At 32.8% G+C, this 24,646-nt stretch overlaps 1 protein-coding gene across 11 annotated transcripts in view; it reads right to left on the reverse strand.

The window, feature by feature from the left end:
* LOC127737499 (ALK tyrosine kinase receptor-like) overlaps positions 1 to 24,646 on the reverse strand; it is a 131,291-nt gene that overhangs the window by 12,664 nt on the left and 93,981 nt on the right. For all 11 annotated transcript variants that reach the window (XR_007999602.1, XR_007999596.1, XR_007999601.1 and 8 more), the window contains 5 exons: positions 21,218 to 21,359; positions 20,741 to 20,841; positions 20,011 to 20,103; positions 19,305 to 19,406; positions 4,883 to 5,017 (listed from right to left, as the gene is read on the reverse strand). Coding sequence is in view for 2 of the 11 variants with exons in the window: in XM_052248288.1 (XP_052104248.1) it covers positions 4,883 to 5,017; positions 19,305 to 19,406; positions 20,011 to 20,103; positions 20,741 to 20,841; positions 21,218 to 21,359 (573 nt within the window). In the remaining 9 variants the exon portion in view is untranslated. The remainder of the gene's footprint in view (positions 1 to 4,882; positions 5,018 to 19,304; positions 19,407 to 20,010; positions 20,104 to 20,740; positions 20,842 to 21,217; positions 21,360 to 24,646) is intronic.

Genomic DNA, 24,646 nt, shown 5'->3' on the forward strand with positions numbered 1-24,646 from the left:
ATGTGTACTTGATCTGAGTTTTGTGGTAATAAGCATTGTGTATAAGTTTCATATAACATTTGGTAGAGACAAACTAAAGTTAAAGAATGGAAACGAAAAATTCAGCAATTTTTCCATTTGTAATGGAGCATAACTCTAGAATGGTAAAAGTGACACCATCAAAATTCCAACTTGATCTGTGTTTTGTGGTAATAAGCATTGTGTACAAGTTTCATAACATTTGGTTGAGGCAAACTATGTTAGAGAATGGAAACCAATTTTGAAACGTAGTCAAAAATTAGTTATATCTGACACTTATTAGTTATATCTGACAATTTCCTCATAGTTTGTAAGAATAATACATGGAAGAAGCATTATTTTGAAATAGAGAAAGAAACAAGTTAAAAGAATTTGGAATAAAATGTAAAAAGCTCTTAAACTAGATGTGTCAGAACGACCACTTAGTGGCGGTGCCATAAAAATGCTTCCTGAAACAAATCAAAACAAGAAAGAGCTGTAAAGGCAGTTACCTACAGGTTTCTTTATTTTATAATCCAGATTGATTATAATCAAACATACTGTAAATTCAGAAATTATTGCGAAGTTTCTATTAATGCGGGCAACAACTCCTATCTGGATTCTGGATTATGACTATTCTTCCATGTTGACTTGTAGATTGCATTTCCAAAAAATATTTTTACTATCAAATGATTCTCTCTATATCAACTATAGTTTCCTATAATTAATGCAAAAAGGGCAAAAATCAAAAACTATAAGGGGTCATTATAATTAGATGATTTCTGCCTAGTTGACTTATTTGAAGATCTTCAATGCTCTGGTCATTTTTACTGTTTAAGATTTCTCTTTATCTGTAATAGTTTTCAAGATAATAACGCAAAACTGTGAAATTTGCAAAAAAATCAATTTCAGGGGCAATAACTCAAATAAATTGCTTCGTTGAGCACAGCTGGATACAACCGCAGATGTCCAACCCTAAAAAGTTGGGGCCAAAATGGACACAATATTCAAGCTTGATACAGGTCTGAATTTGGATTGTAATTAAATTTTTGACACATAATAGGTTTCTGACACAGAATAACTGTAGTCAAAGAACTTCAAATTGGTTATATGATTTGAATTTATATTCAATTTTTTGGTTTTGTGCAATACACTTTGCTGTTGCGAATTGATCCCCCCCCCCCAAAAAAAATAAAAAATTAAAATTTTACCCCGGTTTTTTGCTATACTGTTGAATATAATCCCCCAAAAAAATATTTGAAGAAATTTTCTTTTAATTTCTGAAATCTGAAATGAGAGAAATTGTCCCCCCTCCAATTATTTCACCTCCCCCTTTCCCTTATTCCAAAAAAAATTCTTTCCCTCAAGATATGGTCAGTATCTCAATTCAAATTTCTAATGGAGTTTGCAACCATAGTTACTCATTTAAATACATCATAAAAGTCTTAAAATATAAAATGACATACATAGTCATGGCTAAAATTAATATTAATTAATAGTAACTGCTAAAAATAAATTGATAGCTAATCACCTCAAGACAATCATCATTTCTTAATACATAATTTACAAGCAGTGTAAGGGAGGTAATCAAACATTGTTCTTTAAAATTGATTTGGATTACCTCCCTTACACTAATTTTAAATTGTCTCAATTGTCCTTTAACCAGAAAAACCCTTGTTTTTCCCCTTTTTTTGCCCATAATTCCTAAATGGTAAGAGCCATAACCCCCCAAAGTCAATCCTAACCATCCCTTTGTAGTATGGAAACTTGTGGTATAATTTCAGAGAGATTCATACACTTTAACACAAGTTATTGTCTGGAAAATACAAAAATGCTTATTTGGGCCCCTTTTTAGGCCCCTATTTCCTAAACAGTTGGGAACATAACCCCCAAAATCTATCCCAACCTTTCTTTAGTGGTTATAAACCTTGTGTTAAAATTTTATTGATTTCTATTCACTTATACTTATACTCAAGTTATTATCCGGAAATCATCTGTCTTCGGACGACGACAACGACGACGACGAGACATGATACCAATATACAACCGAAAAAATTTTAATGTTGATGGATCAAATCCCCCTAAAAATTTTTAAAACTAGATACCCTAGATGGACGGACACAAAATGATGGCAAAAGCTCGCATGGCCTTTTAGGCCAGGTGAGTTAAAAGTTATTTTTTTATATCTTAGAATCAATTTAAACATTTTCTATATCTACATAGATGCCAACCCCCTTTTGTTGTAATTAGTAAAAAAGTATTTAGATTTTCGTAATTTGTGATTTATTTCAGAAATAATTTTTTTTTTCATGGAATTTAATAATAATCATACTAAGTCATACTAACAACTTGGCACACACAGTGACATATACATGACTTCCTTTATCTATGACAAAAAATAACTAGGCACACACAGTGACATATACATAACTTCCTTTATCTATGACAACTAAAAACTTGGCACATACAGTGACATATACATGACTTCCTTTATTAATGACAACAACTTGGCACACACAGTGACATATACATGACTTCCTTTATCTATGACAACTAACAACTTGGCACACACAGTGACATGTACATGACTTCCTTTATCTATGACAACTAACAACTTGGCACACACAGTGACATATACATGACTTCCTTTATTAATGACAACAACTTGGCACACACAGTGACATATACATGACTTCCTTTATCTATGACAACTAACAACTTGGCACACACAGTGACATGTACATGACTTCTTTTATCTATGACAACTAACAACTTGGCACACACAGTGACATATACATGACTTCCTTTATTTATGACAACAACTTGGCACACACAGTGACATATACATGACTTCCTTTATCTATGACAACAAACAACTAGGCACACACAGTGACATATACATGACTTCCTTTATATATGACAACTAACAACATGGCACACACAGCGACATATAAATGACTTCCTTTATCTATGACAACTAACAACTTGGCACACACAGTGACATATAAATGACTTCCTTTATCTATGACAACTAACTACTAGGCACACACAGTGACATATACATGACTTCCTTTATATATTACAACTAACAACTTGGCACACAGTGACATATACATGACTTCCTTTATCTATGACAACTAACAACTTGGCTCACAGTGACATATACATGACTTCCTTTATTTATGACAACAACTTGGCAAACACAGTGACATATACATGACTTCCTTTATATATGACAACTAACAACTTGGCACACAGTTACATATACATGACTTCCTTTATTTATGACAACTAACAACTTGGCACACACAGTGACATATAAATGACTTCCTTTATTTATGACAACAACTTGGCACACACAGTGACATATACATGACTTCCTTTATTTATGACAACTAAGATTCAAACTTGATGAGCAAGTGAGGAACACTAACTATCACTCTGAATGGAAGTCTTGTTCACAATATTGCAAAAGGCAATTTCCGATTTTGTTGTTCAAGTTTTCTTTCCTTACTGCAGAAATTCACTGTTCCATTAGAAACCATAAAATTAAAAAACAAAGACTTCCTGTCTTCATTAATCATTTGGAATAGAACAGAAAATGGATAGATTGCTTTCTACTACAGATGGTCCAAAGAACCCTCCAAGAATTCAATAATCCGAAACACTCAAGCGCTTATTGTTACACAATTATAACAACGGATGGAGAGTCCTAAAGTTCAAAATGATATTTAAACAGGGAACTGTTCCAGAACCAGTAATGAAGTAAAATCTGTAACAAATAGACTGTTAATCGTAACACTGTAATTTTGGTCCAAAATTTGTAACAATTACGAAAAAATCCTAACGTTTGGCATCTATGTATCTAGAAAAAAATTAGAAAACGGTACTATAATCATATAATGTCTTCATATAAATAACAAAAACTGACAGGGCTTCTAACCTGCCACCAGTTGTAACGGACTGCATGAAAACATATACTTACATGACAGGTGGACACTGCTGAGGGGCTTCCAACCTGCCACCAGTTGTAACGGACTGCATGAAAACATATACTTACATGACAGGTGGACACTGCTGAGGGGCTTCCAACCTGCCACCAGTTGTAACGGACTGCATGAAAACATATACTTACATGACAGGTGGACACTGCTGAGAGGCTTCTAACCTGCCACCAGTTGTAACGGACTGCATGAAAACATATACTTACATGACAGGTGGACACTGCTGAGGGGCTTCCAACCTGCCACCAGTTGTAACGGACTGCATGAAAACATATACTTACATGACAGGTGGACACTGCTGAGGGCCTTCCAACCTGCCACCAGTTGTAACGGACTGCATGAAAACATATACTTACATGACAGGTGGACACTGCTGAGGGGCTTCTAACCTGCCACCAGTTGTAACGGACTGCATGAAAACATATACTTACATGACAGGTGGACACTGCTGAGGGGCTTCCAACCTGCCACCAGTTGTAACAGACTGCATGAAAACATATACTTACATGACAGGTGGACACTGCTGAGGGGCTTCCAACCTGCCACCAGTTGTAACAGACTGCATGAAAACATATACTTACATGACAGGTGGACATTGCTGAGGGGCTTCTAAACTGCCACCAGTTGTAACAGACTGCATGAAAACATATACTTACATGACAGGTGGACACTGCTGAGGGGCTTCCAACCTGCCACCAGTTGTATTGGACTGCATGAAAACATATACTTACATGACAGGTGGACACTGCTGAGGGCCTTCCAACCTGCCACCAGTTGTAACGGACTGCATGAAAACATATACTTACATGACAGGTGGACACTGCTGAGGGGCTTCCAACCTGCCACCAGTTGTAACGGACTGCATGAAAACATATACTTACATGACAGGTGGACACTGCTGAGGGGCTTCCAACCTGCCACCAGTTGTAACATATTGCATGACATCATGGTTTGTCCTTCCTGGATAAGGCATATAACCCATGGAAAATATTTCCCACAACAAAATTCCAAATGACCTGAAAATATTACATTCCAATTAAATCACAAGAACTACAGCGCCATAATTAATTTACAATTAAACAAGCTGCTTTACTATTCAGATGATAACTGATTGTTGATTAGATCTTTTGGGTTGAACATCGCGTGGCAAAATAGTTACATCCATATTTAGGAGAAAAACAAATAATTTATAAATATTAAAATAATTAGGTTTACAACTGACTTATTTATTGAAGCCAATATAACAAGTTGTAAAGAGTATAATGATTCTTGTCTATTTGTGACAACACTGTACATTTGACCTTTAATTGCTTATATCCACTTATTTGAACTCTGGTGGATAGTTGTCTCATTGACAATCATACCACATGTCCTTATTTTTATACAATTTCAAAATGAGAAATGCAATTATTTGTTGAAACTTTCATTAAAATTGATTTGATTTTAACATATGGTGATTACTTTTTATAAATGAAATGTCTGATTGAAAAATTTAGCTTTATATAGAGAGTTCCTGGATAATCTAGTTTTATAAAAGAATACAGAGCTAGTCAATGCAATTTTGTAATTAAGTAAGAAAATGAGTGCAATGACCTAAGATTTTTACTTTCTAAATCCTCTTAAAGTATTCTTGCTAAAAATGTGATGGTCACTTACTTTCATTTCATATAAATTTTCAAAAACACAGCATTCAATTCTTATATCAATAGATTTTGGAAATAAGAAAATAGATGTTATTTACATTTTTAATCTGAAAGTAAAATTAAAAAAAAAATTCAGCAGAAATTGTCTTCTGAGATAAAAGCAGTATCATTCCATGTGAAATCAATTACTTGTATAATAAGTCATATAGCTGAAACTGGCCATGGTATATGAAGATGTCTATGTAGATTATAGCTTGTAAAATATTTAGTAAAATTTCAATCAATATTGTACATGAATAGCATAGGATAATAATTTATTGTTATATCACTATATATATAGTATTTGAGCAGGTTCCTTTGCTAGAAGTTGATTACATTACATAAATATATATAAATAAATGGAGCATGTGTCCATGAGACACAGATGCTATCCCTGCTTGCATATAAAGTTGTAAAGGGACATAACTAGAGAACTGTAACAGTGACGCCACCCAAATTCAAACTTGATCTGTGTTTTATGGTAAAAAGCATTGTGTATAAGTTTCATAATATTTGGTTGAGGCAAACTAAAGTTAGAGTATGGAAACGAAAAAATTCAGCAATTTTCCATTTATAAAGGGATATAACTTTAGAAAGGTACTAGTGACGCCACCCAAATTTGAACTTGATCTGTTTTTTCTGGTAATAAACGTTGTGTATAAGTTTCATAACATTTGGTTGAGGCAAACTAAAGTAAGGGAACAGAAACTTATTTTGGGACTTATGTTCTTACGGACAAGGGTAACACTTAATGCCCCCCCCCTCAGCCGCGGTGGGGGAATACAAATGATAATATGCTAGTACAGTAGGTTTATGTAAAACTCCCACACTAAGTCATTGATAAAAGGACAAAACCTTGATATTAAATGGTAATCTAAAAACTTTACACATCAATGAGTTTAACAATGACTATATATGTTGCAAACTTCTCATTTATTGTAGAATAAAATAAATGATTAACAAAAGAGACATTAACAGCATCAATAGATACGTTATTGTACTTTGATTCTCATGAGGTCAACTAGAAAAAACTTATTTGCTTCAAGACACAATGTGACCATTATCTTTTAAATGACGGAGATGTGACAATTTTCTTTAAAATGACGGCAATCTGACAATTATCTTTTAAATGACTGCTTGGTGTTTTCCACAGACAATTTCTGAAGACTTGTAGTGATATCTTTTGATAAATATGTGGTAAAACTATATATTGTAGTTTGAACATGAATTCTTCCTACAAAAACTTAGATTTGCTTTAACCAATTCCCACAAAACTAAAACAGAACATTAGGATTCGTAGACAAAAACTTCCTTTTGATTTCAAAATAATAATGTGTTGTCATTCAAGAAATCCCGTTTGGTTTTGAAAATCTAAGATTTGTCATTCCACAATTATGAGACTTATAATAATATTCTACATGGCATACTCTAGATCTAGAATGTTTTATTTGGATTAACTATAAACTTTACACTGTTGTTTGTATTAGTGAATCAAGACTCATTTTGGATTTGAAATTTTTTTGGTTTGTCGTTCCATACGGTTATCTCACTTTTAGCAGTCAATTTTGACGTAATATTTATTTGTATATGGATATCCTCATTCATGTTTTCTTATACAGCAACGTTACCAAGTTGTTATTAGAAGCTTAAATGGATTTCAGATCTTCTCACAATAATTCTAATGCACAATTTGGTGGTATCATGGGGTCTTGACGTAGCTGTTTTTTGTTATATATCATTTTCTTCCATAACATGGAATACAAAATTCTTAAGATTACTGGTTATATGTGTTTTAAGTGTTGGTGTGTATGCATATTTAGTCAGATGAGCACTCATAAACTTGTTAATCTTTGTCCCTCTTCTAACTTATCAACACAAATTGACCTGACATTATATATATAGAAAGGTAAACCAATAAAGGCAAAATTATTCATTGATCGGGTATCAGATTGGATCTTGAATACCCATACTGTAACTATGTCCGTATTTAAGATCTTCTCCTGTCTAGGACCCCATGAACACCCATATTAATTATGTCTGTATTTAATATCTTCACCTTTCTAGGACATGATCCCATGAATACCCATACTGTAATTATGTCAGTATTTAAGATCTTCTCCTGTCTAGAACTCCATGAATACCCATATTAATTATGTCTGTATTTAATATCTTCACCTTTCTTGGACATGTTCCCATGAATACCCATACTGTAATCATGTCAGTATTTAAGATCTTCTCCTGTCTAGGACATGTTCCCATGAATACCCATACTGTAATTATGTCCGTATTTAATATCTTCTCCTGTCTAGGACATGTTCCCATGAATACCCATACTGTAATTATGTCCGTGAATACCCATACTGTAGTTATGTCCGTATTTAATATCTTTGTCTAGGACATGTTCCCATGAATACCAATACTGTAATTATCTCCTGTCTAGGACATGTTCCCATGAATACCCATACTGTAGTTATGTCCGTATTTAATATCTTTGTCTAGGACATGTTCCCATGAATACCCATACTGTAATTATGTCCGTATTTAATATCTTCTCCTGTCTAGGACATGTTCCCATGAATACCCATACTGTAATTATGTCTGTATTTAATATCTTCTCCTGTCTAGGACATGTTCCCATGAATACCCATACTGTAATTATGTCCGTATTTAATATCTTTGTCTAGGACATGTTCCCATGAATACCCATACTGTAATTATGTCCGTATTTAATATCTTCTCCTGTCTAGGACATGTTCCCATGAATACCCATACTGTAATTATGTCCGTATTTAATATCTTTGTCTAGGACATGTTCCCATGAATACCCATACTGTAATTATGTCCGTATTTAATATCTTCTCCTGTCTAGGACATGTTCCCATGAATACCCATACTGTAATTATGTCTGTATTTAATATCTTCTCCTTTCTAGGACATGTTCCCATGAATACCCATACTGTAATTATGTCCGTATTTAATATCTTCTCCTGTCTAGGACATGTTCCCATGAATACCCATACTGTAATTATGTCCGTATTTAATATCTTTGTCTAGGACATGTTCCCATGAATACCCATACTGTAATTATGTCCGGATTTAATATCTTCTCCTGTCTAGGATATGTTCCCATGAATACCCATACTGTAATTATGTCCGTATTTAATATCTTCTCCTGTCTAGGACATGTTCCCATGAATACCCATACTGTAATTATGTCCGTATGTAATATCTTCTCCTGTCTAGGACATGTTCCCAATTCTACATCTCATTTTAGACAATACAACATTTATATCATCACCTGGCAAACAATGAGAACCAATATGTATTACATAATAATTTCAAGATGGCGTGAATATCGAATGAAACTAATAGCTTCCCACTGTGATGCGAAGCAAAAATGTAAGAAGGGGATATTATGTGGAGCCATCGAGTAAATAAGTAAATTGAGATGCAATTTTAGAAGTTATCAGGGTTATTCCATTTAAATATAGCTTATACCCATGGAAGACAGAACACTAATGGATGTACCACTAATTCTTCCTAAAATGATTGTAGCAAAAACAACTTTTACTCCTACAAAAATGTTGATTCTTATTTTTGCAATTATTCAAGTTGTTGATCGAGTTAAAACTTTCTTCAAAACTGTCAGTACTCCATACAGAAATAAAGGCAGTTTTAATGCAACACAAATAAAAGAGTGATATTTATACAAGTCCCCATTCCTGTGATATTTGCTACATCCTCATTTCTGACTTAACTATTAATCTATGTTATTAAGATTTTGTTGAGAATAACCCATCATTGAACAGGATCTAATGAGAAATAAAGGCAAAAGGAGACACGATACCAATGAAGCATTTGGAAACCATTGGTTCAATAGGTGCCTTGTAGGCAGCAACCTTCTATCAAGGAAATCATAATGGGAAACACACAGAATATTGTATAGACTGAGAGATATATATTCTCCAAATGCAAGTGACAACAAATTGTAAACAGACAGGCATTTAATCCTTTTTAACTTGTAATGTTGGGTATCATAGATAAAAAAAAATCAGTTAATTCATCGTTGTATAAACCTTTTTATTCTATTATCTATAAACCATAATAAAATTGTGCGGGTTAAAACTACAATTTAGAAATATATTCGTTCTTTAATCTTACTATATAAAATTCAAAACTAATTCAATAGAGAAGAAAAGGAAATGCCTCTGAGCTAAACTGATTTGAGGCTTAATCAAAATTTACAACTGCCTTATATTGTTTGCATTTAATACCATTAATCTGCATTTTTGGTATCAAATTAGATAAATAAATTCAAACTGGCAAGATTTTACTTCTTTATCAGTCAACAAATCCTATCAAGAACAATTTGAGATAAACAGACATTTTTCTTAATCAACCCAGGCTGTCAAGTAGAAAATATGCTTCCGTCTCAATTCTAAGAAAACAATTACTGTGGAGGAAAATAAAATCAAATGTTTCTTAATAATACAACTGCTTTCATTTCTCAAATGGAGATTAAAGGGGAAAAAAAGTTTCAGTGCTGGAAAGCTAAACACATTTTGATCATGAAAATAGAGATATTAACAATTGGACTGATATAGGCTTAACTCCCAAACTTTATAAACAATTGGATTGATAAAGGCTTATCTTTCAAACTTTATAAACAATTGGACTGATAAAGGGTGAACTTCCAACAAGTTATCTTTCAACTTTATAAACAATTGGACTGATAAAGTGTTAACTTCCAAACTTTATAAATAATTGAACTGACAAAGGGTGAACTTCCAATAAGTTATCTTTCAACTTTATAAATAATTGGACTGATAAAGGCTTAACTTCCAAACTTTATAAACAATTGGACTGACAAAGGGTTAACTTCAAAACTTTATAAACAATTGGACTGATAAAGGCTTAACTTCCAAACTTTATAAACAATTGGACTGATAAAGGCTTAACTTCCAAACTTTATAAATAATTGGACTGACAAAGGGTTAACTTCCAAACTTTATAAACAATTGGACTGATAAAGGGTGAACTTCCAATAAGTTATCTTTCAACTTTATAAACAATTGGACTGATAAAGGCTTAACTTCCAAACTTTATAAACATTTGGACTGACAAAGGGTTAACTTCCAAACTTTATAAACAATTGGACTGACAAAGGGTTAACTTCAAAACTTTATAAACAATTGGACTGATAAAGGCTTAACTTCCAAACTTTATAAACAATTGGACTGATAAAGGCTTAACTTCCAAACTTTATAAATAATTGGACTGACAAAGGGTTAACTTCCAAACTTTATAAACAATTGGACTGATAAAGGGTGAACTTCCAATAAGTTATCTTTCAACTTTATAAACAATTGGACTGATAAAGGCTTAACTTCCAAACTTTATAAACATTTGGACTGACAAAGGGTTAACTTCCAAACTTTATAAACAATTGGACTGATAAAGGCTTAACTTCCAAACTTTACAAACAATTGGACTGATAAAGGCTTAACTTCCAAACTTTATAAACAATTGGACTGATAAAGGCTTAACTTCCAAACTTTATAAATAATTGGACTGACAAAGGGTTAACTTCCAACAAGTTATCTTTCAACTTTATAAACAATTGGACTGATAAAGGCTTAACTTCCAAACTTTATAAACAATTGGACTGATAAAGGGTTAACTTCCAAACTTTATAAACAATTGGACTGATAAAGGGTTAACTTCCAAACTTTATAAACAATTGGACTGATAAAGGGTTAACTTCCAAACTTTATAAACAATTGGACTGATAAAGGCTTAACTTCCAAACTTTATAAATAATTGGACTGACAAAGGGTTAACTTCCAACAAGTTATCTTTCAACTTTATAAACAATTGGACTGATAAAGGGTGAACTTACAATAAGTTATCTTCCATCTTTATAAACAATTGGACTGACAAAGGGGTTAACTTCCAAACTTTAAAAACAATTGGACTGATAAAAGGGTTAACTTCCAAACTTTAAAAACAATTGGACTGATAAAGTGTTAACTTCCAAACTTTATTAACAATTGGACTGATAAAGGGATAACTTCCAAACTTTATAAACAATTGGACTGACAAAGGGTGAACTTCCAACAAGTTATCTTTCAACTTTATAAACAATTGGACTGACAAAGGGTTAACTTCCAACAAGTTAACTGTCAACCTTATTCAAGATGAAAACATGTTTGTGCAAATATGAATATGAATCCAGCAATCGGCTGCTGAATAGAAGGAGACAATCCAACTCAAATGTAAATAAAATGCTCCGCAGGGCGCAGCTTGATACGACCGCAGAGGTCGAACCCTGAACAGTTGGGGCAAGTATGGACACAACATTCAAGCTTGATACAGCTCTGAATTTGGATTGTGATTAAATATTTGACACAGCATAGGTTACTGACACAGAATGAATGTGGTCTAAGAACTTAAAAATTTTAAATTGGACATTCACCTATTATGGTCCAATATCCAAAATCTAAATACATGGTTAGATTCAGCATATCAACGAACCCCAAGAATTCAATTTTTGATGAAATCAAACAAAGTTTAATTTAGGACCCTTTTGACCTCAATGTGGACAAAGTTGATAACGGGGCCCAAAAATCAAAAATCTAAATACATGGTTAGATTCAGCATATCAAAGAACCCCATATATTCAATTTTTGTTGAAATCAAACAAAGTTTAATTTTGGACCCCGATTTGGACCAACTTGAAAACTGGGCCCATAATCAAAAATCTAAATACATGTTTAGATTCAGCATATCAAAGAACCCTAAGAATTCAATTTTTGTTAAAATCAAACTTAGTTTAATTTTGGACCCTTTGGACCTTAATGTAGACCAATTTGAAAACGGAACCAAAAATTAAGAATCTAAATACACGGTTAGATTCAGCATATCAAAGAACCCCAATAATTCAATTTTTGATGAAATCAAACAAAGTTTAATTTTGGACCCTTTGGACCTCAATGTGGACCAATTTAAAAACAGGGCCCAAAATCCAAAAACTTAATACACGGTTAGATTCAGCACATTAAAGAACCCCAAGAATTCAAGAATAAAACCCCATTGAAATTGGTCAAGAAATAAGCAATTTATACGAAGTATCTTCTTTTGCACAATACTGTGCAATTGAATATTTCTTGCTATTGCGCAATACTGTACAATTGACAATTTCTTGCTATTGCGCAATATTGTGCTATTGGATATTTCTTGCTATTGCGCAATACTGTGCAATTGAAGATTTCTTGCTATTGCGCAATACTGTGCAATGGAAGATTTCTTGCTATTGTGCAATACTGTGCAATTGAAAATTTCTTGCTATTGCACAATACTTATTATATAATAATTTACACATCCTGTTTGGTGTGTATCTCCTACCATATCATTATTATTTGCTTTTAAATATAAATCAGAAATAACCAACTTAAAATGGAAAATTTTAAAAGAAAAAAAAAGGAAAAAAAGAAAAAAAAGGAAAAAAAAAAAATCCCCCCCCCCAAATTTTTTGAAACCCCTTATGATTCATCACCCCCAAACTCAATCCCAGCCTTCCCTTTGTGGTATGGAACCTTGCAGTACAATTTCAGAGAGATCCATACACTTGAACACAAGTTATTGTCCTGAAGCTAGAAAAATGCTTGTTTTTTTCCCCTTTTTGGCCCCTAATTCCTAAAATTTTGAGGCAATTACCCCCAAAATCAATCCCAGCCTTCCCTTTTTGGTATTGTACCTTGCAGTACAATTTCAGAGAGATCCATACACTTGAACACAAGTAATTGTCTGGAAACTAGAAAAATGCTATTTTTGGCCCCTTATTCCTAAACGTTTTGGGCAATTACCCCCAAACTCAATTCCAGCTTTCCCTTTGTGATATGGAACCTTGTAGTTCAATTTCAGAAAGATCCATACACTTACACACAAGTTATTATCATGAAACTAGAAAAATGCTTGTTTTTTGCCCCTTTTTTGGCCCCTAATTCCTAAAATTTTGAGGCAATTACCCCCAAAATCAATCCCAGCATTCCCTTTGTGATATGGAACCTTGTGGTACAATGTCAGAGAGATCCATACACTAACACACAAGTTATGTCTGGAAGTTACAAAAATGCTTATTTTTGGCCCCTTTTTGGCCCCTAATTCCTTAACTGTTGGTACCATGACCCCCAAAATCAATCCCAACCTTCCTTTTGTGGTATTGAACCTTATGGTAAAATTTCACGGAGATCCATTCACTTAAACTAAAGTTAGAGTGCGAAAACCAATGTGTCTTCGGACAACGCCTGACAACGACGACGACGCCAACGTCATACCAATATACGACCAAAAAATTTTTTAATTTTTGCGGTCGTATAATTAAATGTGTGAGAGATCGGTGGGTGGGTGGGTGGTTCTTGGAGGGAAAAGAGAGTTTCATATAGTTGGGCAGAAATTATGTTTTCATGACTAAATGTAATCTACTAAACGTGTATACTGTAAATTCAGAAATTATTGCAAATAATGCGACTAGGCGAGTATCGCAATAATAAGAACTCGCATTTTGATAACTTAAACATAGATCTGTATGTAGATTTTTCTGAAATCGCAATAATTAAAATCGCATTCTTGTCCATCTTTGAAAAATCACAATAATAAATGGACGCAATAATATCTGAATTTACAGTACCAAACTTAACTCAGAACAACGATCCATGACTCATGTCTTACCTTGTTAAGGGCAAATCTATTGAAATCCTTTAACAGCAGTGGTTAAATGCGTTTGAAGATATCTCAGGCACTTGTCTCAGAAAAAATTTCCTATATACCTTAATATAACACAAGGTACTTAACTCTCATTTTTGAAAAATGTAACCCAGTCGCGAAATTTCTTTATATATTTCAATTTCTCGGTGGTCAACCCCACTAAAATTTGTTATGCCGTAAATCTAAATTGATTTATCTACACAATGGTATATAACATTCCTACCTTTGTTGTCGGAATCATTCGTAGCAGGCCTACCAAAGTATGTCAACCGTAATTATTTCGTCTACTGACACTCTATTGGAAAATTAAGACTCGCAGTAAATGATTAATTATAAAAAGTATTTAAATAAAATGCTCCGCAGGGCGCAGTTTGATACGACCGCAGAGGTCGAACCCTGAACAGTTGGGGCAAGTATGGACACAACATTCAAGCTTGATACAGCTTTGCATTTGGATTGTGATTAAATATTTGACACAGCATAGGTTTCTGACACAGAATGAATGTGGTCTAAGAACTGAAAAAATTTAAATTGGACATTCACCTATTATGGTCCAATATCCAAAATCTAAATACATGTTTAGATTCAGCATATCAAAGAACCCCAAGAATTCAATTTTTGATGAAATCAAACAAAGTTTAATTTTGGACCCTTTTGACCTCAATGTGGACAAAGTTGATAACGGGGCCCAAAAATCAAAAATCTAAATACATGGTTAGATTCAGCATATCAAAGAACCCCATATATTCAATTTTTGTTGAAATCAAACAAAGTTTAATTTTGGACCTCGATTTGGACCAACTTGAAAACTGGGCCCATAATCAAAAATCTAAATACATGTTTAGATTTAGCATATCAAAGAACCCTAAGAATTCAATTTTTGTTAAAATCAAACTAAGTTTAATTTTGGACCCTTTGGACCTTAATGTAGACAATTTGAAAACGGTACCAAAAATTAAGAATCTGAATACACGGTTAGATTCGGCATATCAAAGAACCCCAATAATTCAATTTTTGATGAAATCAAACAAAGTTTAATTTTGGACCCTCTGGACCTCAATGTGAACCAATTTAAAAACAGGGCCCAAAATCCAAAAACTTAATACACGGTTAGATTCAGCATATTAAAGAACCCCAAGAATTCAAGAATAAAACCCCATTGAAATTGGTCAAGAAATAAGCAATTTATAGGAAGTATCTTCTTTTGCACAACACTGTGCAATTAAATATTTCTTGCTATTGCGCAATACTGTACAATTGACAATTTCTTGCTATTGCGCAATATTGTGCTATTGGATATTTCTTGCTATTGCGCAATACTGTGCAATTGAAGATTTCTTGCTATTGCGCAATACTGTGCAATTGAAGATTTCTTGCTATTATGCAATACTGTGCAATTGAAAATTTCTTGCTATTGCACAATACTTATTATATAATAATTTACACATCCTGTTTGGTGTGTATCTCCTACCATACCATTATTATTTGCTTTTAAATATAAATCAGAAATAACCAACTTAAAATGGAAAATTTTAAAAGAAAAAAAAAAGGAAAAATAAAAAAATCCCCCCCCCCAAATTTTTTGAACCCCCTTATGATTCATCACCCCCAAACTCAATCCAAGCCTTCCCTTTGTGGTATGGTACCTTGCAGTACAATTTCAGAGAGATCCATACACTTGAACACAAGTTATTGTCTGGAAACTAGAAAAATGTGTTTTTTGACCCCTTTTTGGCCCCAAATTCCTAAACGTTTAGGGTAATTACCCCCAAACTCAAACCCAGCTTTCCCTTTGTGATATGGAACCTTGTAGTACAATTTCAGAAAGATCCATACACTTACACACAAGTTATTGTCCTGGATCTAGAAAAATGCTTGTTTTTTGCCCCTTTTTGGCCCCTAATTCCTAAAATATTGAGGCAATTACCCCCATCATCAATCCCAGCCTTCCCTTTGTGGTATGGTACCTTGCAGTACAATTTCAGAGAGATCCATACACTTGAACATTAGTTATTGTCTGGAAACTAGAAAAATGCTTATTTTTGGCCCCTTTTTGGCCCCCAATTCCTAAACGTTTCGGCAATTACCCCCAAACTCAATTCCAGCTTTCCCTTTGGGATATGGAACCTTGTAGTACAATTTCAGAAAGATCCATATACTTACACACAAGTTATTGTCATGAAACTAGAAAAATGCTTATTTTTTGCCCCTTTTTTGGCCCCTAATTCCTAAAATTTTGAGGCAATTACCCCCAAAATCAATCCCAGCATTCCTTTTGTGATATGGAACCTTGTGGTACAATGTCAGAGAGATCCATACACTAACACACAAGTTATGTCTGGAAGTTACAAAAATGCTTATTTTTGGCCCCTTTTTGGACCCTAATTCCTTTACTGTTGGTACCATGACCCCCAAAATCAATCCCAACCTTCCTTTTGTGGTATTGAACCTTGTGGTAAAATTTCATAGAGATCCATTCACTTAAACTAAAGTTAGAGTGCGAAAACCAATGTGTCTTCGGACGACGACGACGCCAACGTCATACCAATATACGACCACAAAAATTTTTTTGGGGTTGTATAAAAAACTTGTCTGAATAGAACTTGTCATCCAGATAGCAAATTTGTAAAAGATTCCGTGAAAAAAATCATAACAAGTGTTATTTGAGGTATGTCTAATGAGTTACGAGTTTCTATTTTTAGACCAAATTTTCCCTTTGCATCAATGTCATTCAGACTCTATCTGGACTTTACATATAAAATGAGATAAGATCAGATAACTCAGAGAAATATTTATTTTTAGCTATAGACCTTCCCATAAAATTTGACCAATCGGAAACTGAGATATATAAAGTGAGTGGAAAGATACCTTTTACTGCAAGTCTTACATTTCCAATCAAGTGTTGGTAGATGAAATAATTACGCTTGACATACTTGGGTAGGCCTGCTACGAATGATTCCAACAAAGAAAGGAGGGCGTGTTATACACCATTGTGTAGATAAATCAATTTAGATTTACGGCATAACAAGTTTTAGTTGGGTTGACAAACAAGAAATCGAAATATAACGGAATTTCGCGACGGGGTGACATTTTTCAAAAATGCGAGTTAAGTACCTTGTGTTATATTAAGGTATAAAGGAAATTTTTTTCTGAGACAAGTGCCTGTGGAAGATACGCCTAAATCATGCAATTACCAAAACATTAAAACTGATTACAACTTAGAGCCATACTTGAAAAAATGTTGTCAAGACAACAAAGATCTGTGATTGCCAGATGCGAAGTGGAACTTTACCTTTAGAGATTGAAAAGGGTACATTTCGAACTGTGCCACTTGACCAACACCTATTTAAAATGTGCAAGTCTCAATCCATAGAGGATAAGTTTATGTTGTATTGTAAATGCTATGAAAGATTGAGAACAACACTATTCAATGACATCTGAGACAATTACAACATCGATTTAAATACGCTACCAGTGAACCTAAGATAAAAACCTTTATTTTGTAATTACAGGAAGCACGTTTTTAACTTTATTTTTGATTGTTTTACTATCAGACAGCCTGTGGTCAATTGATATCGTGCCAAACTATATTTTCATCTAAATTTGAACTTATTTTTCTTTTCAATAATGAAAGCATTATGCGTATCATATCATGACTGTGCATCATAAGCCTATTTTGGCTTGCAGAAAATCACTTGTTTATTTGAATATAATTGTTTGTTATAAGTCAGGTTGCATTTTAATATTAAAATATTCATTCATTCATTCATTCATTCATACTAATTTATAATAAACAGCTGCGCCATGAGCGCATGATACGCCCGTCGTCTTGTGTGTGAATTTTTATGCAATAAGCATAAATAGTTTCTGACATATGGCGTGACATGCAAAAACCTCCTTTTTTTTTTTACAAAAAACTCAATATCTCTAAAATAAAATTTTGAATCAAAACCAAAAAGTATACAGATCTTTAGATTAATATAACAAAGAAGTGTGTAAAATTTTAAGCAATAATCATAAATTGTTTTTGAGATACGGCGCGACATGTGAAAAAAAACACACACCTGTTTTAGTTACTAAGTCCCGTAACTCAAAAAGTTTTAATCATATTTTCACCAAAAAGTATACAGATCGTTTGACCATAATAAGAAACAACTATCTTAAGTTTCAAGAGATTTGGATAAGTCATTCTCAAGTTACGGTGCGACATGTTAACGCCGGACAGACAGACGGACAGATAGATGGATGGACAGACGGACGGACACCGGACATTTGTATACCATAATACGTCCCGTCAAAAATTGACGGGCGTATAAAAACTGTTTGTAATAGATCAATACATAATCCCAGATCTAAACATGCTGTATTTCAAGGTTACAGTCTATGGATTTGACCTTTTGAACTTGATGCAAACAGGCTTCAAAAGAGGAATTATCTCTGTTTCTCTCTCTCTCTCTCTCTCTATATATATGTATATGTATAAAACAGATGTCAGGTAAATGTCATTGAGATAATAACCCAAGTTCAACACACACAAAAAGTGAAAAGACATCTAGAATTTTGAAAATTTTATCTCTTCATGGAATTGACTATTGACCTTATTTTTTTCTGAATGTGACTATTAATTCTTATCATTACAATACAGGTATATTCTTATAGCAAATAGTTTCTGTCAACTTTAAATTTTAAGTGTGTGTTGTGTGGTGACATTAAACTCAAAAAGAATAAAAGACATGGAGTAGGAATGGTAATGAGATTACAATCCATCCCAGACAAACGGAAGTCACATGTCCTTTACATCTTTGGTAACTGCTGTTCAGTTAACTCCCCTCAGAAGGAAAAATAAAATATTTACCAAACATCTGTCTTTGTAGAGAAAATACCATCCAAAAAAGCTTCTGGGGGCATCCATTTGATAGGTAACATGGCTTTACCACCTTTTTTGTAATAATCTGACCTGAAATAATAAAACATAGTCTGCCAGATGAACTTTGTCTTCAAACTTATCTTTTCAATAATTCATATGTTTTTGTTTGAGCTTTTTAATGAAAAGGAATCAAACAAAAAATTTTCTACCGTACCTTAGCACCTTTAAAGTGAAAATTGCACTACTATTGCTTTTGATTTATAAATAAGGCATGAAGTATTATTGATTAAGAAACTTTGATAAAAACATAACCATTGTTACATAGGTACTTAACAGAGTGGATGATATTTTGATTTTTCCAAAGGCTTAACAGACAAATGTCATATCTATGTTAAATATTTCCAGGGTTTCTTTGTCAAGACTAATAATATTTTACGTTTCTGTTTGAGAATATCTTACTCCTCAAGAATTTTTTAATTTTAAATACTATATATCTTTTGCCATACCAAAATTTTTAAGAGTGTACCTGTTTACGTCTTTTGTCTTATCAAAATGTTTGAGAAAATACCTGTATATGTCTTTTGTCTTATCAAAATGTTTGAGAAAATACCTGTATATGTCTTTTGTCTTATCAAAATGTTTGAGAATGTACCTGTATATATCTTTTGCCATACCAAAATTTTTGAGAAAATACCTGTATATATCTTTTGTCATACCAAAATCTGCTATCTTGCATTTTCTGTTTGGTCCTTTACATGTTAATAGACAGTTTCTGGCAGCTATATCCCTGTAGACAAATATGGACATTATTTAACATTCTATCCTCTAATTGGCATGTCTTATGGAGTGATTTTTGTTTTCTAATGAACTGAGACCTTGAAACAGAGTTTAATAAACTAAATAAAGCTGGCATTGTTCATCAGTTTATCATGTTTTGTGCAAAGTAACAGAATAACTAGATTTCATGGCTGTATTTATTACCATCAAGAACATTTCCGTAAAAAAGTTTATTGTCTTCCAATTAATTCTCCAATGTAAAAGTGCACAATAAATGTATGTATTCTAGGAACTACTTGATTCCACCTCCTTTAATTCCTTATGTGTGTTGTGTAGTATGCAGGGAAATAAGTTTTCTGTAAACTGCAAAGGGAGATAATATTACAACAAAGGAATGATACTTTTATTGATGTTCTTTAATCCAGATGATCATTGTTAATTAAGTCTCACAAAACAAAATGGCCCCTATCATTGAGTTCAGCAGTCTTTCAATACATTAGTGGAAGAACAATTGAGTTAATAATTATTTATAAAATCATTGAATGGACCTTTTATCAACTACTTCTAGACAACACTTAAGTTTAAAGCACCATTAAACATAAGGAAATTATATTGGTCAATTCTTGGTTGTAACTATATCTTCTCACCTGTGGATAAAATGTTTATCTTCTAAATGTTGACAACCTTTGGCAATATCTATGGCTATCTTGAGCAAGTCTATACATGTCAAAGATGGTGTCATGTTTCCCTATAAAAAAAATAAAAAATAAAAAACAAACTTTAATATGTATCAGAATTGAAACAACCCCAAAAATGGCATAAATCAGTCTGGATACTTTAATACTATACCAGGAAATTACTGTAATCATTATCTTTGGAAATAAACTCTTTGATATTTGATTTAAATAAATGTGTTTGATGGGTAGAACAAACTTCACAGGGGGTCAGGGGCTCTTAGATAATTCTTCAAAAAAAAAGTTGGAATAACAGATAACTGGATGTAAATGATAATATGAAGGATATTTTGTTGTCAGTCTTTTGAAAAACTTAGACTTGAAGAATAATTCCAAAATAGTACAATCCATAGTGTGTATACTAAATTCTGCTTGTAATATTAATCTTACCTTTAAACTCATTGATTTTGGTCTCATTTCTCGTAGGAATGTTTTTAAATCCCCACCTTCTAATAACTCGAGAATAATGTACCGCGGATGACATTCAAAACACACACCAATAAACTTAACAATGTTTGGATGCTGAAATTTACTGAAAAAAAGGAAATAGTTATACAGACAAGGGCTCTAGGAGGTACCCTTCCAGGGTATAATATTCCCAAATCCTGAATTTTTGCTCATAGATCAGCTTTCAATCCTGCAGACAATTCATTTAAACATACTAATACTAAGATCATTTTGATAACAATTTTTAAAGAGCAAAATTATGTTTAAGATAATGGACATACAACACTATAACATTCTCTAAACTGTCTGTCTCAACCTATATGTATAGGATATATTACAATGCAATGGGAGTGGGGAAATAGCAACAACAAAACTCATAGAAATCTTGTTTTATAGTTGTATAGGGCGATTGATCATTTCATCTGGATCTAAAATATAAAGATATAGTTCTATGGGGAGATAGAATAAATTCATTGCATCTGGATCTAAAATATGAAGACTTCTATATTTTCATAAAAAATGAACAGAATTGTTTCCCATTTGGTCATGCTTTTTATAGCTTATTTATATAATAGAGTATAGATTTTGCTAATTGTTAAAGGCCATACAGTGTTTTATACTTGTTTACATCTTCCTCCTTTAGTCTCTGGTGGATAGTTCGTCTCATTAATGACAATCATATCTCCTTATTTGCTATATAGACCATTCTAACATCCATACTACAAAATGTTTACCATGTAAAGTAAATCTATTAAGTTTTGTTCCATTGATAATTAAATCATAGGAGAATTCGAGTTGACAAACACATGTGTCCAGCCAAAAGATCAAAGTTGATTTGTAATTAATTCATTGGAAGTTGTTCTCTGTGATCTTTAATGTATTGTTGACAAACATCTGATTCATTATAATACTTTCTTCTAACCCTCACATTGAGCTGATTTCATCCCTATTTCTAATTAGTTTTCTAAACAGGCGTTAATTTTTCCTTTTAAAATACAAATTTCTCCAAGATTTATTAGGAATCTTTAAATGTAACATACAGCCAGGTCAAGGAAAACTACTTAATTTGTAATTTCCTTTTTAAATATAAGGGCTATATAAATTCTCCATGGAAATTCATGATTATAAAGAATTTACGAAATTAAATTAGCTAAAACAGATCTTATAACACTGCTTCAAGGGTATAAAGCCATTAGTTATTTTCAAATTTTCTTAAACAATTCAATGCTCAAAATTTTGTGAAATTCACTGAAATAGGCATACTGTTATATTTCCCACTAGTCTGCCAGAGTATTATCATCATGTCCATCATTATAAGCTCGGGAAATTTACACTCCTTCTTTTAGTCTTGAAAATTGCATCTGCTAATCAAAGAATTGTATTTTTTTTAGTATTATCAGTTTTATTGTCAGATCATAATGACATTGGGGATTGCTAAGGGAAACCGATAGATAGTCTGAAGTTCTGTTCAAATCACAAAATAAACAAATAAAACATGAGGATAATTAATATTTATAATCTGAAATAATTTGCAGCATATTTTATTCAAGTAATGAAGAAATAAAAAGAAACTGCTAAGTAACCTTCTTCATGTTCTTATATAGCAGTCACGGGTGCTTATCGTATCCAAAATGATATGGGTTGGTTGTAAGGTGTGCAATATATAGATTACGAAACACTTTTTAATACAATTCAAGACAAAATTTAGGATTTATCAATGCAATGACATAACTTTAAAAAGTGAGTCCATTTATCAGTAAAATACAGAATTTAAAAAAATTCAAACCTTTTCACGGTCTTGAACGGATTAGCTTCTGTCAAAGTTTCATAAATATCCATGAAGGTTTACAAATTTATCATGTCAAAAAAGTTTAATCCCAGTCTGTCTGTAAATATAATGTTAACTGTAAATAAACTGTTATCACAGAGATATGTCTCGCCTATTTGTAAATTTGATTATGCAAATGTTGAAATTAAAATATCAATACTTTAACAAGTTACATAAGTTATGCAAATATTCAAAGTCAATGAACCATGACTGAGGTACATGGCTAAACAATCTCCATGTAAATGAGATGTGCCAATGCTAATACAACTGCATACTAATTACCATTGACTTATTATAGTTCGTTCCCTTTAAACAAACCTAAACACAAACATTAACTTTTAAACTATGTAAAAGTTTCAAAGTCAATGAACCATGAAGAGGGGGTGGGGCTATATAATGTCCATGGCTATGATACTTGCAAATGCCAATAAATTTGCATACCAAATATCATTGACTTAACATTAGCAGTTCATCTTAAACTGATCTAATCACAAACTAATACATGTAACAAACCTAAACACAAACATTAACTTTTAAACTATGTAAAAGTTTCAAAGTCAATGAAATATGAAGAGGGGGTGGGGCTATATAATGTCCATGGAAATGATACTTGCAAATGCCAATAAATTTGCATACCAAATATCATTGACTTAACATTAGCAGTTCATCTTAAACTGATCTAATCACAAACTAATACATGTAACAAACCTAAACACAAACATTAACTTTTAAACTATGTAAAAGTTTCAAAGTCAATGAAATATGAAGAGGGGGTGGGGCTATATAATGTCCATGGAAACGATACTTGCAAATGCCAATAAAGTTGCATACCAAATATCATTGACTTAACATTAGCAGTTCATCTTAAACTGATCTAATCACAAACTAATACATGTAACAAACCTAAACACAAACATTAACTTTTAAACTATGTAAAAGTTTCAAAGTCAATGAAATATGAAGAGGGGGTGGGGCTATATAATGTCCATGGAAACGATACTTGCAAATGCCAATAAAGTTGCATACCAAATATCATTGACTTAACATTAGCAGTTCATCTTAAACTGATCTAACCACAAACTAATACATGTAAACTAAGCAAAAGTTTCAAAGTCGATAGACCATGACTGAGATGTTCTGATGCTTAAACAACTGAATACCAATTAACATTGGCCTACCACTAATGGTTCCCCTGGAACTGACCTAATCACAAACTAATACATGTTAACTAAGCAATATTTTCGAAGTCAATAGACCATGACTAAGGGGGTGGAGCCAAATAATGTCCATGGAAATGAGATATGCCAATGCTTATACAACTGCATACCAAATATCATTGACCCACCACTAGTGGTTCCCCATACACTGACCTAATCACAAACTAATACATGTAAAATAAGCAAAAGTTTCAAAGTCAATAGACCATGACTGAGGGGGCAGAGCCAAAAAACTCCATGGAAATGAGATGTGCCAATGCTAATACAACTGCATACCAAATATGATTGACCTACCACTTGTGGTTCACTATAAACTAGACCTAATCA

Source organism: Mytilus californianus, unplaced genomic scaffold (genome assembly GCF_021869535.1).
Source record: "Mytilus californianus isolate M0D057914Y unplaced genomic scaffold, xbMytCali1.0.p SCAF_4, whole genome shotgun sequence".
In the NCBI taxonomy this organism is placed as follows: Eukaryota; Metazoa; Mollusca; class Bivalvia; order Mytilida; family Mytilidae; genus Mytilus; species Mytilus californianus.